This window comes from Ornithodoros turicata, chromosome 5, assembly GCF_037126465.1.
Source record: "Ornithodoros turicata isolate Travis chromosome 5, ASM3712646v1, whole genome shotgun sequence".
Classification (NCBI taxonomy): Eukaryota; Metazoa; Arthropoda; class Arachnida; order Ixodida; family Argasidae; genus Ornithodoros; species Ornithodoros turicata.
The window spans coordinates 8,108,013-8,123,135 of NC_088205.1; the positions used below are offsets into that span (position 1 = coordinate 8,108,013).

Genomic DNA, 15,123 nt, shown 5'->3' on the forward strand with positions numbered 1-15,123 from the left:
GCTTGTGTGGGTCAAAGTCGTTGCCGCGCATGGGTTGACTCGGAAGGTCGTCTGTAACCACTTCCTGCGAAGAATCTCGGACTTTTCTCTTGCGTCTCGTGTGGAATTCCCGAAAGTGTGTTTTCCCTCCCGGGTCGTTAACAGCGCTTGCAGTGGTTATTATGTACTTCTTAGCGGCCGTTAATGGTTTGGCTGCGTATGTTTACCTTGCATTTCGGTTGAATGCGTGTCGCTTTCGTACGACCATGGAAGGTATATAAATAGGGCATTTGTAATTCGTGTTTCACCATTCGTCTTGGAAAGCCTATAGTTTATTAAAGCAACTTAAATATCAACAGTACGCACGACATTTTGAAATCATCTAAAAGTCATCTTCGAGTTCGCCAGTCTTCTCCTAACAAAGGACTATCCATACAGTCTTTACAGACTTCCGATCTCCTCATAAGCGATATGACTAGAGTAGACGAATTATTCATCCCAATTACTTCACACAACGGGAGCCCCCTCCCCCCCCCCCTCCCCCATGCGCGTCTTGTCATGGTTGTCGTCTAGGTGTCATCTCTTGTATAACGGTCACACTGTAGTCGAGTTCAACGTGGTACAGTTGTACCGATGCCATCTTTGACGTGAGGTTACCGCGAAGGCAAACAGTCAAAAAGAAACACGTCCAGAGGATCCTTCTAAGCTCGTTTTGTGACTCTGTCTTCAGCCACTTGCGCTCTGCAGGTCTTGGAGACTGAGGTATATCTCTGCCGCTTGTTGTTAACTAAGTTCTAGTCACTTGACCAGGTGGTGTCAGCTCGATTGCTGTGCGAACAATCCAGGGCACGAACGTAGACACTCGACTGTACACGCCTGGATAGTTCTTGGAGCCACAACCAACTCCGAAGGAGACGATGCCCACTATTTCCCAATAGGTGCGGTTGTTCGCCGTCGTGTTGATGACCAGGGGGCCGCCGGAGTCTTGCTGTAAGGCAAGGAACAGTTCAATTGTGGTGACATACAACCTGACATGGGCATAGTTCTACAGGCCACGCCAACCTGAAAGTAAAATCCGCGGCCCTCTCACGTATCGAAAGTGGTATGGACACGTGAGCGCGTCGAGCCGCACGGGCGATGGTGCCACAGACAAGGAGTCCCCAATCACCATCAGGCCCGGAACTATTCCAGAGCGTGCGCTGTGTGTCACGAACGGCGACCAACAATTTAACGTTCGAGGTGAACTATCGGTGTTTTCTGTTTCTCCTTTCTGTTTAGTGCGCGTAGGTGTTCGACGTGTAATTTCGATCAAAAAGCAGCTCTCTGTTTCGAAGGTGTCTAGAGACTTGGAGCGTGGTACAAATTCGTTTGGTGACTGTGTTTTCATGCGGTTTCGACTTTTGTATTTCTGCGCCCTGTCTGCAACCTGCAACTGAAACCGCTTATGAAAGACACATGCAAGAATGTCTTGATGTGTATGTCTGGCGCACACCGTTGCTGTAAGTGTACATGTATATGCTGACATTGACGTTGGTGAAAGACGAAGAATACAACGACATCACGAAACTCAAGACATAAATGACAAATAAACGCGAGGCTCAAGACCATTTGAAAGAACCATGTCAGAGACCACGATCTTATTTAGGCGGAAAACGAAATTATCAAGATATGCATGAAAGGCCATCGTCATCTATCGCCGAAGCAATTATGTATACACGTGCTTACCTGACACGCATCGACACCTCCGTCCGTGAGGTTACCGGCGCAGACGAAGTGCTCGTTAATGCCCCGTGGAAAGGTAGCCTTGTAGCCGTTCAGAAACTGGTACGCCGAGTTGCACTGCTCTCTTCCAACAAGAGGGACCTCAGCTTCTTGTAAGTGCGTCTGTACCCTGCCTCCTGCATAATCCACGCAGAACTGACACTTTTAATAATCGGCGATGAGCAATCTACGTAGACCGTGCACCGGAGGAACCGTACTACAGAGTAAACTATAGGTACCGAAAGTATCGTGACCCCAGCCAAGTACAAAAGCGTACGGAACTTCGGGCTCGCTGTCCATATCTGGCAGGCAAGCAGCGGGTACTTTTCTGCGTGCTATAGCGGTGACGAAGTCCAGCTGAAGAACTGCCACGTCAGCGTAGTACAGTGTTGGGTCGTAGTCTGGATGGATCCGAATATCAGATATTCCTCGCTCAAGGAAGGGACCTTCGCCGTTGTGTTTGATGTCCACTCCGCCGATACGGGCCACGTACTTGGTATCGTTCCTACAATGAGCATGTTGCACATGTGAGTTCTTTTATGAACATCTAACCTGTTGAAAGAAAGGCGGTAAAAAAAAAAAAGTCTTACAACGTGTCGTGAAAGCAGTGAGCCGCGGAGAGAACGATGCGTTGTGTGATGAGAGTTCCTCCACACCAGAAGTTGAGAAGACTGACTTTGTCACGAAAAATGGCGACCTGCACAGTTACAGGAGAAATTGCTGAGAACGAGTTTGATGCCAACATACGGTGTTGGAGCTGCACGGATAAGGACGAAAAAACAACAGATTTGAAGAGATGCGGCTCTTAAAATGTTTTAGATTGAGACAAGGAGGATGGCATAGACGCAGGCCAGCTGGCGGACGAGATCCATGGAGAACACAGCAATCAAACAAGGACGACACATACGACAGCAGTGTGGTGCTTAAAATGAGAGCCGGTAGCGTGAAATGTACTCTCGCATGGTTTGAAATCCGGTAATAATTGAGCGCGTTCCTGGTAGGACGGAAGGGACGGTTCTTCTAAGAAATCTCCCGCGTGTTTTGTTGACCACAGAACCGCCGGAAGGCATGCTTTGTTTTGGTGATACTAGAAATAATAGTAATAAAAAAGCTGGTCTTTGGGAAGTATTCGCATTGGGTTCTGCCTCCGTGCCTTTTCCATGTCATGGGCCAGACAACGAGGCAGAACGACACGAGGGCTGGACACGCAGCACATGCAACGCGTTATACTAATTACATATGCATACAGTGTACTCGTATATACATACATGCAAGCAACGTTAGTCCGCTAATCTCAGTATTGTAGCTCGTCAGTAATTACTAGGGACCGGAATTTTTGGCGTTTGCTTATAAATGCCTAAATGTGTCATTTTCGGGGTTGCCTGCCTTTTTGTCGACTGTGCTGAATTGTAGCCGTTTTTAGCATTTCTAGATGACATAACAGCCTTTTTTTTCAGAGGTGCAAGTGCGAATGCGCTTTTCGGGCCTCATGCTATGCTGCATTTTGCTTTTCGTTTCTACGTGTTTGCGCCTTTTGTTCCTTTTTCTGCGTTTGGTTTCCTTCAGAACCTAGGCTTGCTAGAAGGAGTTCATGTATATTTGATGATTTGGTCTTTCAAGATATTCGAGGCCTGAAAACTGAACGTATTACTCAATATAGCGTGGTTCTAGGTCGCCTCAGCATCCGGGTACTAAAAGTCAAAGCTTCTATGGTACCGGAGCCTTTAATCGAGCAAGCTTTCCTAGATGGAGCATACTGAAACACCAACAAAACAAAAGAAAGTAGCAGATTAAAGTGCATATTTTGCATTTTATTGCCTGTATTTCGGTGTTTTTGAGGGCCTAAACGCCTGCCCATTTTAATTGCTGTTACTGCCTAAATTTCAGGGCCTTATAGTAATCACTGACTGACTCAGTCAGTATTATAGTAACGTTGAATCGCAATAAACATGCAAGAGTGTCTTACTGCAAACTTGTATTTTCCTTCCTCCGCGTCCTTTCCTCCAAAAACCACAGTGTGAAAGTCAGTTACTCCAGGAGGCAAGTAGTGTTTCTTCCCACAATCTGTAGAAAGTGAGCACAAGCGTTTTATGAAGCAGAGAATTCCAAGAAACCAACAGCTGGATTACGTGCATCGCTCGTTGTCGTTCAGAAGCTCGTCTGTCGTTACCGGAGGTGGCTGTGGATTTCCGGTGCCACCGACCGCTATGGGTTGAAGCTGAAGAGGAGGAGTTTCTTCGGTGATGCAGCATACGTACGCGACTCCCATTTTGAAATCGCACAGTGGCGGGAACTGCTTGTTCTCGGCTGCCTTCTTCAGTGCCGCGCACCGATCCAGAGGAACGCACTTGCCATCAACGCCGTTCTGGTCTTTGCACGCTATGTCTGTCCCGTTCGGTGGCACTGTAGTAACCACAAAGGTAGTAAATTACCAATCAGGCAACATTTAAAAAAATGATCCTGGCACAGCCTGACTTGCGCGTCCGTGAGCACATGGAAGCTAACGTGTTGTGACCATACGAAGGTTCATGAGGGAAGACCATTAACGTGCCGAGTTTTCACCAGTGATGAACAGTACCTCATTAATTGTACTTAAGTGCCAAGTACTACGCAAAGAATTTAAAGTACTCATCCTAGGTGAAAATAATAGTTTACATATATCACTTACTGGTTTCACCGCTTTGTAGCTGTAAACGTACGTAATTACACTTTGATGTGTAGCAAAATTTTAGTAAGCATTGCTGGCAAGTGTTAGTTATGAAGCCCTCTTATTATATCATAACTGATCCGTCTGCAGTGTTCTGGTGCCAATCTGCGGGTATACATCGTATATACATAGGTAACAAGGCGCAGTTTCAGGCTAAAAGACCCAAGTCGACAGAGAGCAATTTAAGTTTAGTGCCTGAGTACTTATGGAAAATCACTCCAAAAGAGTACTCTATGTCTGTGCAAAGCACACAGTCTCGAATGTACTTCAAGTCCAGTACAAGTACTCAGAAGTCCACTTAAAGTAGCACTACGGACTAAATCTCGTGTCGCCCGAACTCACCAAAGTTATGTTACCGAAATCTTCTTGTCTCACCTTACATTGCCGTAAAACATTTTGGCCCTACGTGACGCCAAAGCTAGAGAGAATTTTTATTCTTGAGGACTGTGACGTCATGTTAGGCTCTGACGGATCGCCCGGCTCTCATCTGGCAACGTTGCTGCCCTTCGCGTGTTCCGGGGGGCTTACTTTTTGTACTCCTTTAGCGGAGCCCCACGTGACATATCATCCGACCCATCCGACCTTAGAGAAAACACAAAGCAGGGAGAAGACATCTTTTCCATTTTCCCCTCTTTCGATTAGTGTCACGTGACTTATCCACCACGTGACCCTCCCGGACGCCGGCGTCGTTGCTAGGAGAGTGCCCTCTCCAGAACATGACATCATTGCAATTTGTTGGCTTATGATTACGTCACCCGTTTCTCGCCCAGCAGATCAAAAATCATCTTCAAAACTTGACGGAAATGCACGGCGTACGTAAACAGGATTGGAATTTCGCGTACAGAATTCTTGAGGTGCCTTCTTTTCGTGAACTAAATAAAATAAGCACTGTTTTCTGAGTCCAGAGGGGCACTGTAAAGTGATACTTGGTACTTCAAGTACTACCTATCACTGGTTTTCATAATGTGTATTCGCCGAGAGTGGCTCCAGTTTTTCGCTTTGTTTACTTTTTGTAGACATATTCGCAGCTATCTGGTGATTTTAAAGCATATAGAAACAGTTCACCACAGTTTACAGGAGAACTCGCTTTCAAGAGTCACTGCAGTTTTGCTTGTGTACAGAACTATATAGTAGAAAGATGGCATCACATTAGATATACACTCACTCGACAAGTGATTAACAGAATTAGTTGTGGCACGGCGCTTTTTCAGAGCTCACAATGACAAAAACGTGCTCATAGGCACCTGAAGCAGCGGTGAGTATGCGACATTTTACTGGTATTTTGATCGATTAGCCTTTTTACACACACTGTGTCTACCCTCATGTGTACTGTTGCGCATCTCCTTGTAGCCTGCCCCGCCATGGACCGTTACAAACAACGAAGAGTCACCGAAAGGCACTGTCGAAGCCACAAGTCCAACAGGTTAACAATTAGCTTACGTTGTCTTATAGGTGACGTGGTTGTTGTCGTTGTGGTGGTGGAGGGAGTAGTTGTTGTTGTAGTGGTCGTTGTGGTAGATGGTGGAGGAGCTGCTGTCATCGGCTCGTCCATCTTTGGGCAACATACGATAGGATTGAAGAAGCGTACACCACAGAAATTTGGAACCTTGAAACGGCCCAAGCTCCTCAAAGAGTCCAGGCACTCCAGAAGGGGAATGCAGCGACCGTCGGTTTCCTCGTCTCGCTGTGGATGCCTGGCCCGACATGACTCTCGCTTGGCTATATGCAGATAATTGAGGGGTTACAAGAGATACACAGTTCTGGTTTCGCTTTTCTTTCGTGCAGATTTCAGAAAGACTATAGAAGAGAACTGCCTTTTTATGAACCTTATTGGGTAAGCGACCGTTTGGACCTTGTCCCAATGACAGTTCCGACCTTCCGATATATTTCCGGCCACTGACTCCGAGCTGGTGTATTCAGTTATAATATGCACGCGTGCAAACACGAGAAAGAGGACAGGGGTTGATTTTTATAAGACGCTTGCATTTCGAGTCTCTGTAACCATCGAGAACAACATCCACACCACTCATATGCTCCTAGCTTACAAATTTCTTAGCCTCAAACGCCTGGTTACCCTGCGTCAACCAGGGATCGGAACCGAAACTGAACCCGAACCGAAAACCGGAAAAAAACGTTATTTTCTGACGAACCCGAACCGAACCGAACCCGAACGATTTTTTTGCTTGTCCTGAGCCGAACCGGAACTGAACCGAAAAAAATTGATACGGTTACCGGTTCGGGAATCGGTTCAGAGGTGAATTAATTGTACTACTGATCGACCTTTTTTTTGCTCACCTGAACGGTTATCTCACACCTTTCTCTTACAATCGTGTACGGTGAGCGTAAGCTTGCTTGCATGTAGCAAAATTACTGCCCGTGGACCGGTTAAACCGAGGCCGAAAAAAGTAACTGTTCCAATCCCTATCAATGCCCCGACCGCTGACAGATTTTTTTTTTTGTCTGTGTATGTGCGGGGGTGGGGACGGGGGGGGGGGGTTCCCCTGAGCCGAACCCGAACCGAACCGATATACCTGAACCGGTTCAAGCTGATAATTTCGGTTCAGCGGAGCTAAACCCGAACCGAACCAATATGCCTGAACCTGAACCCGAACCGAACCGAAAAAAATACCGGTTCCGATCCCTGGCGTCAACTGCGTTACCACTGGAGCTTCATACAAAACGATCTGATTATTACTGCCGAACGAAACGCAGCTATAAAATCCGTTACGCAGCCATGATCTCCATATGGTTTTTCAACTTCAATCCAATTCAATCCAACTGAACACGTTGATTGAATATTTCGCTAAAGCACTTTCAATTTTGATAACAATGATACAAAATCGCAAGGACACACACACACAAATTAATATTGGACCTACCGCGAACGCGTCCGATGCTCTGAGCACTGCTCCCGCTGACGGCGAGTGACAGCTCAAGTAGCAGTAGCACTGGAATGAGCCACGTGCGTGCCCTGGCCATCCTCGCAAGCAAATCGTTGCCCTTCTCGTACAAGCTCACGAGGAACTCTGTCGTAGAAGTCGCGTACATAAACCGGTTGCCGGATTTCCCATGTCCCTGAACTTCCCACACGGGGTCGCGGATCTCCATAACGAACGTGTTCCTCCAGGAACAAAAAAGCGTTCGTCATTGCTGCAATACGTGTCATCTTTGTGCTCCTGCTAGGTTTGATTAGATGTTCGCCCGCCAACCACAAATGGTAGAGCGGCTTGCTCGGGTGCAGGGGCGGATCTAGGATTTTTCCGAGGTGGGGTCCGCTATGGACAAGTGCCAGGTGCATGCTGGGATTGGTTCATTGAACCCTATGTTCAAGTTTCGAATTGAGGGGGGGTCAGGACATCCGGACCCCCCCCCCTAAATCCGCCCCTGCTCGGATGTGTCAAATAGGCTGCCAAACGCAAGGCAAAGACAGTTCTTTTGCGGCACGTCGATATGCTTCTAAATACGAGTATCGTTGGTAGGGCCGGTGGGAACTGTGGGGGGAGCCGGGGATTGAGTCCCGGGGTCCGGACCTTTTTAGGAACCCGGAGGGCGTAGGGAAGTGAGAAGGGGTGCGGATAGGACTCGTCTGAAGTCATCCCGGGGTCCGTAACTTCTCTCGCCGGCCCCGATCATGGGATCATCCACCTCAGTGCACCAACCTGTCGTTCTCCATCACCATGACCGTTAGAAGACAAACGAGACTTATCTGAACGCTTCCATGTATGTCGTCTTTGTCCCTCCGCGTTCTCAATCATGTTCAGAAACTTATCTCGTGTATATTCGACTGACTCCGAAAACGAAAAGAACAAAGCTAGGCAAAGCTCGAAGGTGTTCTTGGACGTATTATAAAAACCTGGCTCGAAGGAGCGAAGTGCCAAGAAAAATTCCTGCCTGCCCCATTCATAATTGCCCATTGTGGGGTATCTGAAGTGTACACTCTAAAAACAGAACTTCATCGCATAGCACACTGTGCGCCAACCATTGCCACGAATGATAGGGTTATCGCGTGTAACTGGAAGACAGAGGGAGGCGTACGCCTTTGTGTGGCAATTTTCATACATCCAAATTGCCACATAAAGGCGTACGCCCCCTCTTTCTTCGTATCAGAAGCGATAACCCTATCATTCGTGGCAATTGTTGGCGCACAGTGTGCTAGGTCCAGTGAGAGTGCAAGCACAAGTCTAGTGCATCACGATCTGTTTGGATAATTCATTATCAGCAAGCATTGTAGCTGAAGTAGCTGCATGCCATAGTTACATGCAGTAACTATGTAATTGTAACACCCTTCTGGGGTGGGGGGGGGTGGATATGTTTATTGAAAAAAGAAGGGGAGAAAAGGTTAGTCAGGCGTAGGCCGACCCGTCTGGGAACTGTTACTATACGAGGCTTTAGCGTTTCAGCTCTGGTGTTGTGTAACAGGTGTGTCACAAATAAGTTGGAAAAAGAGACCCATAACTTAAAAACCCGAGACTAGGGGACAAAAAAAAGACGACAACACACACAAGGTCTCAAGGTCTCTGGGTTGTCGTTTTTTTTTTTTTTTTTTTTTTTTTTGTTTCCTAGTCTCGGGTGATCTATACCACCAGCTCGCTTGCTACCTGTCTATCCTCTCGTTATGGAAAAAGAGAGTTCTGTAGTCATTTCATTGGCCATATATTCTAACATGACACCGTGTTGTAACGATACCCATAAACTATTTTTGTCTGGGAGAAAATCAAGAAGCGTTTTGGTGTACTTGCGAGTTAGCGTGGATATGTTTGCCCTCATCCAATGGTTCATCTTAGTCAGTTGTTGCGTAACTGGAGTGGCGAAAATACCATCACTGATAGCCCAATTCCAGTGGAATGTATTGTTCTTTGAGCGTAATGACTAGAACATAGGTAACCCTCTTGTAGGCAACGTTACAACGAGAAACGGTCGCGATGCACCCTTACGAAGTTCATGGACAACGCAACGAAACATGTAACACTCATATGACGCTTTGCAACTATGCAGTTCCATGATCGCTTTTTGCCCTACGGAGTTTGGAGACACCTGGTGATCGTAGAAAGTCTATTAGGTCCTAGTGACCTCATTGGGAGGTGTGAGCTGGATGGCTGTACGGACAATCCATGGCAGGAAGGTAGACACTCGGCTGTAGACGCCTGGATACTCCTTGGAGCCACAGTCAACCCCGAAGGCAACGACACCCACCACTTCCCAGAAGGTTCTGCCGTCTCGCGTAGAGCTGACTACCAGAGGCCCACCTGAATCTTGCTGCAAGCGGAAACACAACGACGATTAGTGCCTGACTGTTGAGAAGGAATTTGTGCAAGATGATAAATAGGCTCGGTGATTCCCAGATGTCGTGGTCCCCTACAGTTTTGTCTAAGTACGTAACCATTATGTCCTCTTTGTGCAGTGTAGTCTGGGGTATACTTCACCCAATAGACAAGATGGCGTATATGCAGGTAAGCTGGTGGAAGAACTCCATTATGTAAAAGCTTGAGTCCGGGCACACAGACTGAGGCTTTTAGATAATGGAGTTCACCCAATAGGCACAGTGTCGTGGGTACTTCGTGTCGTTCCACAACTGCCGCCTGTCGCATTATCTTCTGTACTCAGTTCGAAATCAGAGGTCGGCGCGCGTGACTGCCACTCGCTCATGCTCACTCACTCCGCGCTCAGCTCTCCGGTGTGTTCACTGACGCTCCCTCACATGCACCGTTTACTCACTCTTTCTCGGCTGCCCGTCTCTGGCTGAGCTATCTGGGTGGTCACGCTCGCGCGCGCGCAGTTGCCTTCGGCCCTCGTTTGCCGTCTCATCTCACAGATCTCTCTGTTGTCGAGAGCGTGAAGATCATGATATAAGGAGAGGTGAGCTCACGCGATGGAGGTTACGTGAAGGTGAAATGAGGTAAGGAGAGGGGAATAAGGTAAAGTGAAGTAAAAATTAAACCATGTAGGTTGCTATGTAAGGCAGTGCTTTATCTGGAACCACAAGTATGGGGGTGGCATCCGATCAGACTGCTCAGTTCATGGTGCATGAGCGTTACTCAAGCTCGCTTATGCTCGGATCATTTCAGCTAACTCATTTCGCAGTTCATTCCCCACACTGAGCAAGAATGAGCATTCTCATGAGTGAGTTTAGCTTATGCTCATCTCCTTTGGTCAATTGAATGATGGCTGTTGAAGAAAAATCGCCAGCATTGGGATTCGGACCCACACCCTATGATTGCCGACAATTAAGTGAAGCTACCAGTAAAGACCATCCTAGCTATCCTCTGCTAGTGCCTTTTCTTCAACTGCCGCCATTCAATTGAAGTATACAAATGGGCGTTGTGGTGTGTTTGTCCTTCTATGTTAATTGCCTCATTCACTATAACAGTCCTTTGCTCATTCATGCTCTCACGGATGAGTTTTGCTCATGCTCATATTCTGGTTTGCTCACTCACCTAACGTTCAGCTCTCCGTTTGCTCGTGCTCAGCTCATTTGCCATATTGGGCATGAGGGAACATGCTCATGAAGGAGTTTTGCCGAAATCTGTGTTCGCTTTTACAAGTTGTCTACATCTTATGTTTATATTCTTGTCCAAGATTTGTATGGGATGTGTCCTTATGGAACACGCATCAGCTGACTTGATTTGTTACCTGACACGCGTCGACCCCTCCATCAGTCAGATTTCCGGCGCAGATGAAATGATCATTGATGCCTCGCGGAAAATGTTTCTTGTAGCTATCCAGGGTCTCATACGCTCGGTTGCACTGCTCCCTTCCTACTACAGGAACGTACGCTTCTTGCAGATGCGTCTGCACACGGCCCCCTGCAACGTACCACAAGGGCAAGGTGTCATGAAAGAAACATATTTGCTGTCTACATGACTAACCGAAGTTGTCGTGTCCCCATCCCAGCACAAGAGCCCTTGGCACTTGAGGATCTCTGTCTCTATCTGGCAGACACGCTGCCGGTACCTCCCTGGGAGCTATGCCACTGACGGAGTCTAACAAAAGCACTGCCACATCAGCATAGTTGAAGTTCGGATCGTAATCTGGATGGACATGGACAGCCGCTATGCCTCGCTCAATGAAGATGTCCTCACTGTTGTGCTTGATGTCCACACCACCGATTCGTGCAACGTACTTTGTATCGTTCCTGAAAGGAGTTTCTTGTATTCCAACCGCAGGGAATGCATGATTCATCTGATTACAGTGTGTCGTGAAAACAATGCGCTGCAGAGAGGACAACGCGTCTTGTGATGAGGGTTCCTCCGCACCAGAAGTTGAGGACGCCAACTTTGTCTCGAAAAATGGCCACCTAAGATTGGTGACATTTGTGGAAAAGAAGCTCACGAGTGATGCTGCAAGGGTTCTAATGCTTCGAGATTATGACCCCGCAACTTTCAAAGAACACTCAAAGGGACCCTGTTAAAGACATCATCTTACGGCGAACTTGTATTTTCCTTTCGGTGCGTTCTTGCCTCCCTTAACGACAAACTTCAGGTCAGTTTGTCCTGGCGGCAGGTAGTGCTTTCTACCGCAATCTGTAATGATATTGATATAACCACGTATACACGTGCATACACTCATCAAGGTTATAGTACGTACATCGTTGATTGTCGTTGAGGAGCTCCTCTGTCGTTACGGGTGGCGGTTTTGGGTTCGTGTAGGTAACGACCCCTACTGCTTGAGACGGTGGGGCGTCGGCAACGCAGCAGACATACGGAATGCTCATTTTGAAATCGCACAGTGGTGGGAACTGTTTGTTCTCCGCTGCTTTCTGAAGTGAAGTACACTGGTCCACAGGAATGCAGTTCCCGATTGCACCGTCCTTGTCTTTGCACGCTAGGGAGTTCAATGACGCTTGCTTATTATGTCAGAAACAAGCGCTGATGTGGTCCTTGAAGTGCACTAGACATCTCGATCCATTGATATATACGTAGCCCCCGGCAGAACTGTATTAATATCTGCGCTTATGGAACCTTCGTTAAATTTCGTGTTGCATCAGGAGAGGCATCGACCCTACAGCCGTCGGATAGCATTCCGATACATGTGGGAGGTTTAAAGAGGACTCGCGAGCAAAAGAACATGAAAATCAGCTCTCATGGAAGAGGGGGCGGGGAAATCTGCCTGCATGAAAGAAAGCAAAGGCGTTGAAAAGGCACTTTCTGCTCTCTACTTTCTGGTCCTCAGGACGCCAGCGTATGTTCCAAATTCCTTGAAGTGATTTCATTCCCGTCCACTTATTCGGAATTTGTTTCACCGTATTGAAATAGTTTTGGTATATGCCGCCGCAATGTGGCGTAATGACGATTTTATTCGTGTTAACCAACAGATATTTCCTATGCTAATAGGCAGCAAAGAATCGAACGTGTAAGGCAATATTTCTTCGATAAAGTTCATTTTTTTAGAAGCTCCGTAATATGAATATGACTAATTAGAACGTCTCGTCTATGATCTTTGCTATGGTATCTTCATAACAAATAGTTAACGCTGCATTGGTTTAATATTCTGATACAGTCTCTCGAAAATGAGAGATTGAAGAAGGACAACTGGTCAGCAGAAGTTTTGCCTCGCGTCGCTTTACCTGGACCTTCGGTATAACTGGACTTCGCTATATAGTTCTGGGAGATTGTACACACCGCTGCGATGCAGAGCCGTCCCGGGCTGAGCTTCCGCCTGGGCCCCGATTACGTGAAGCCCCCAACTAGACGCTCTGTACACGACAAGGAAGAAAAAGCTCATATGCAGTTTCTAGCTCAAAATTCCCTCGGGTCTCGTTTTATTGCCTATTAAGCCTATTGCCTGGCCTATTCAGCCTATTGCCTGGCCTATATTCAACGTCGTTCATCGTCTCATCATCATCAGGACACACCTCATTCCTTCCATTATGCCTTGGGGTAGTGGGCCGCACCCCATGTGGCGAATTTCCACTTTCATCATCATTAATTTATCTGTTGTTGTTGCCCAACCTGGCTCCTGGAACCTGTCGTCCAGCACCCCCTCTGGGGACGGCTCTGGCTGTCACCCCCCACCCCTTCCTGCTGTCATTTCTCCCTCTTTCCCCGTCCGTATACGCCGTTTACAGCCACAGTTACTTCCCAGCGCTAACACGGAATTGAAAAAAAATGCGCACCTACTCTGTGGCGGCACAGTTGATGTCACAGTTGTGGTCGTGGGTGTAGATACTGGTGGTCGCTGATCCATTTTGTTTGGGCAGCACACGATGGGATTTAAGCCTTCTATTCGACAGAAATTTGGAACCTTCAAATGTCCCAGGCTCCTAAAGGAATCCAAGCACTCTAGAAGAGGCACACAACGCCCGACGACTTCCAGGTCATGGTCAAGGTGCCTGGCAAGGCAGAGCTCTTCCGTCGCTGTAGGGCAAAATCGAGCTAACTTAAACGTGGCAAACGCATGTATGAGACTTGTAACTGTAAGAGGTCATGCGAATAATGCAGGTTAGCACAGGGCAAGACATACTTTTCCTCCAGCTCCAGCTAAACTGACCAAGCGTAAGTCAATAACGTCCCAATTCGTAACGCGATATCGCGAAGACGACCGATCCGTCATGGTGGATCCTGACGCAGGCAGATCGCACAGTTCTTCAAGTGTCACATTACGTGTCGCGTTCTCATGAACTGACACATCCGTTTTGAAGTGGTGGGCATTTCCTAAGGCGATTGCAGCACTGGACCTCCGTACACCGGATTTTATAAGACTAGCATATATCTTATACTTGACAATATGTCACATAAGACTAACAACAACAATAATGATGATGATCCTGTTTGCTATTCCCTTTGAAACAACTTTATCTTAGGATGATGATCGTTGGTGAGTTTCATCGCCTAAGACTATGTAGTTGTGTGTCAGTTCTGTGATCGCTGTTAGGCGGATTATTACTAATTAGGTTCCTTATTATCTAGGCAATTACTGTTAGTTAGGTTGACAGTTACTGCAGTTAGGCAGAGTTGCTGGCGACGACGAATAAAAGCAAAGGGCGAAACCAACTATAGCTTCAAGAATTCTAGAATCCTGTGCAGTTCCAGTATGAATAATAAAAAGAGTTATTAATGAAGAAAGTTATCCAGTAGAAGCTATCCAACTATCCGTTAAAGTTATCCAAGAAAGATTGCTGGACATACCTCCGATGGTTCCGAGGAACGAACTTGAAAGCTGCAGGATCACAGCTATCCACCTTGTGCTTGTCGCCATGCTTATGGGATCGTTAACTGTTTTACAGTATTTCCACGCACAAGACAAGAAGCCAACGCGTGTTAAACGCGTATTGCTAATAGAACTCGATCGCTTGCTTAAATCGGTTGCCGTACTTACGACGTTCCCCAAGGTACATCCATATGGAGTCTTGACTTAACGAATGCTTTTCTTGTTGTCCTTCCTGGGGAAAACCGCGATTGCTCTCCGTTGCATGAATATACCCGTCAATTCCGCGTATAGCGTTGTCACGGAACGCGTCAGAGTATGCCGCGTTTATGCGCAACGTTATCTGGACAAAAGCATATTCACATCGCGTCGGACCATAAGTTCTAGTATGCCATAGCGGAAGTGCTTAGGCGATAACATGTCCGACATCCGAAGACTGCGGTCGCCCAGGAAACATTGTTTGTTGCCGTTAATAGAACTGCCTACATATTGAGCAATCTAGATAGAAAAAAAGTTTCCAGTTAAAATTTGGT

General features: G+C 47.1%; 1 protein-coding gene across 1 annotated transcript; it reads right to left on the reverse strand.

Annotated features, from left to right (window-relative positions):
- Nucleotides 1–472: 472 nt before the first annotated feature.
- Nucleotides 473–14,886, reverse strand: LOC135395186 (uncharacterized). The gene is made up of 16 exons (XM_064626426.1): nt 14,572–14,886; nt 13,564–13,800; nt 12,032–12,268; nt 11,870–11,967; nt 11,635–11,741; nt 11,314–11,579; nt 11,078–11,250; nt 9,512–9,703; nt 7,327–7,576; nt 5,888–6,166; nt 3,874–4,143; nt 3,707–3,804; nt 2,331–2,437; nt 1,980–2,245; nt 1,705–1,877; nt 473–967 (listed from the first exon to the last, which is right to left on the reverse strand). Exons 1-16 carry the CDS (start codon nt 14,639–14,641, stop codon nt 767–769), a joined length of 3,024 nt encoding a protein of 1,007 aa, XP_064482496.1. The 5' UTR covers nt 14,642–14,886; the 3' UTR covers nt 473–766.
- Between the last annotated feature and the right edge of the window lie 237 nt (nt 14,887–15,123).

Excerpts from the sequence above, each read along its gene's own strand:
- LOC135395186 (XM_064626426.1), bottom strand. The coding sequence starts at position 14,641 with ATGGCGACAAGCACAAGGTGGATAGCTGTGATCCTGCAGCTTTCAAGT. Across the intron at positions 9,704-11,077 it reads GAGGGGTCGACGCGTGTCAG|CAAGATTCAGGTGGGCCTCT; the intron begins GTAACAAATCAA and ends TTCCGCTTGCAG. Across the intron at positions 2,438-3,706 it reads AAGGAAAATACAAGTTTGCA|GTCGCCATTTTTCGTGACAA; the intron begins GTAAGACACTCT and ends GTAACTGTGCAG.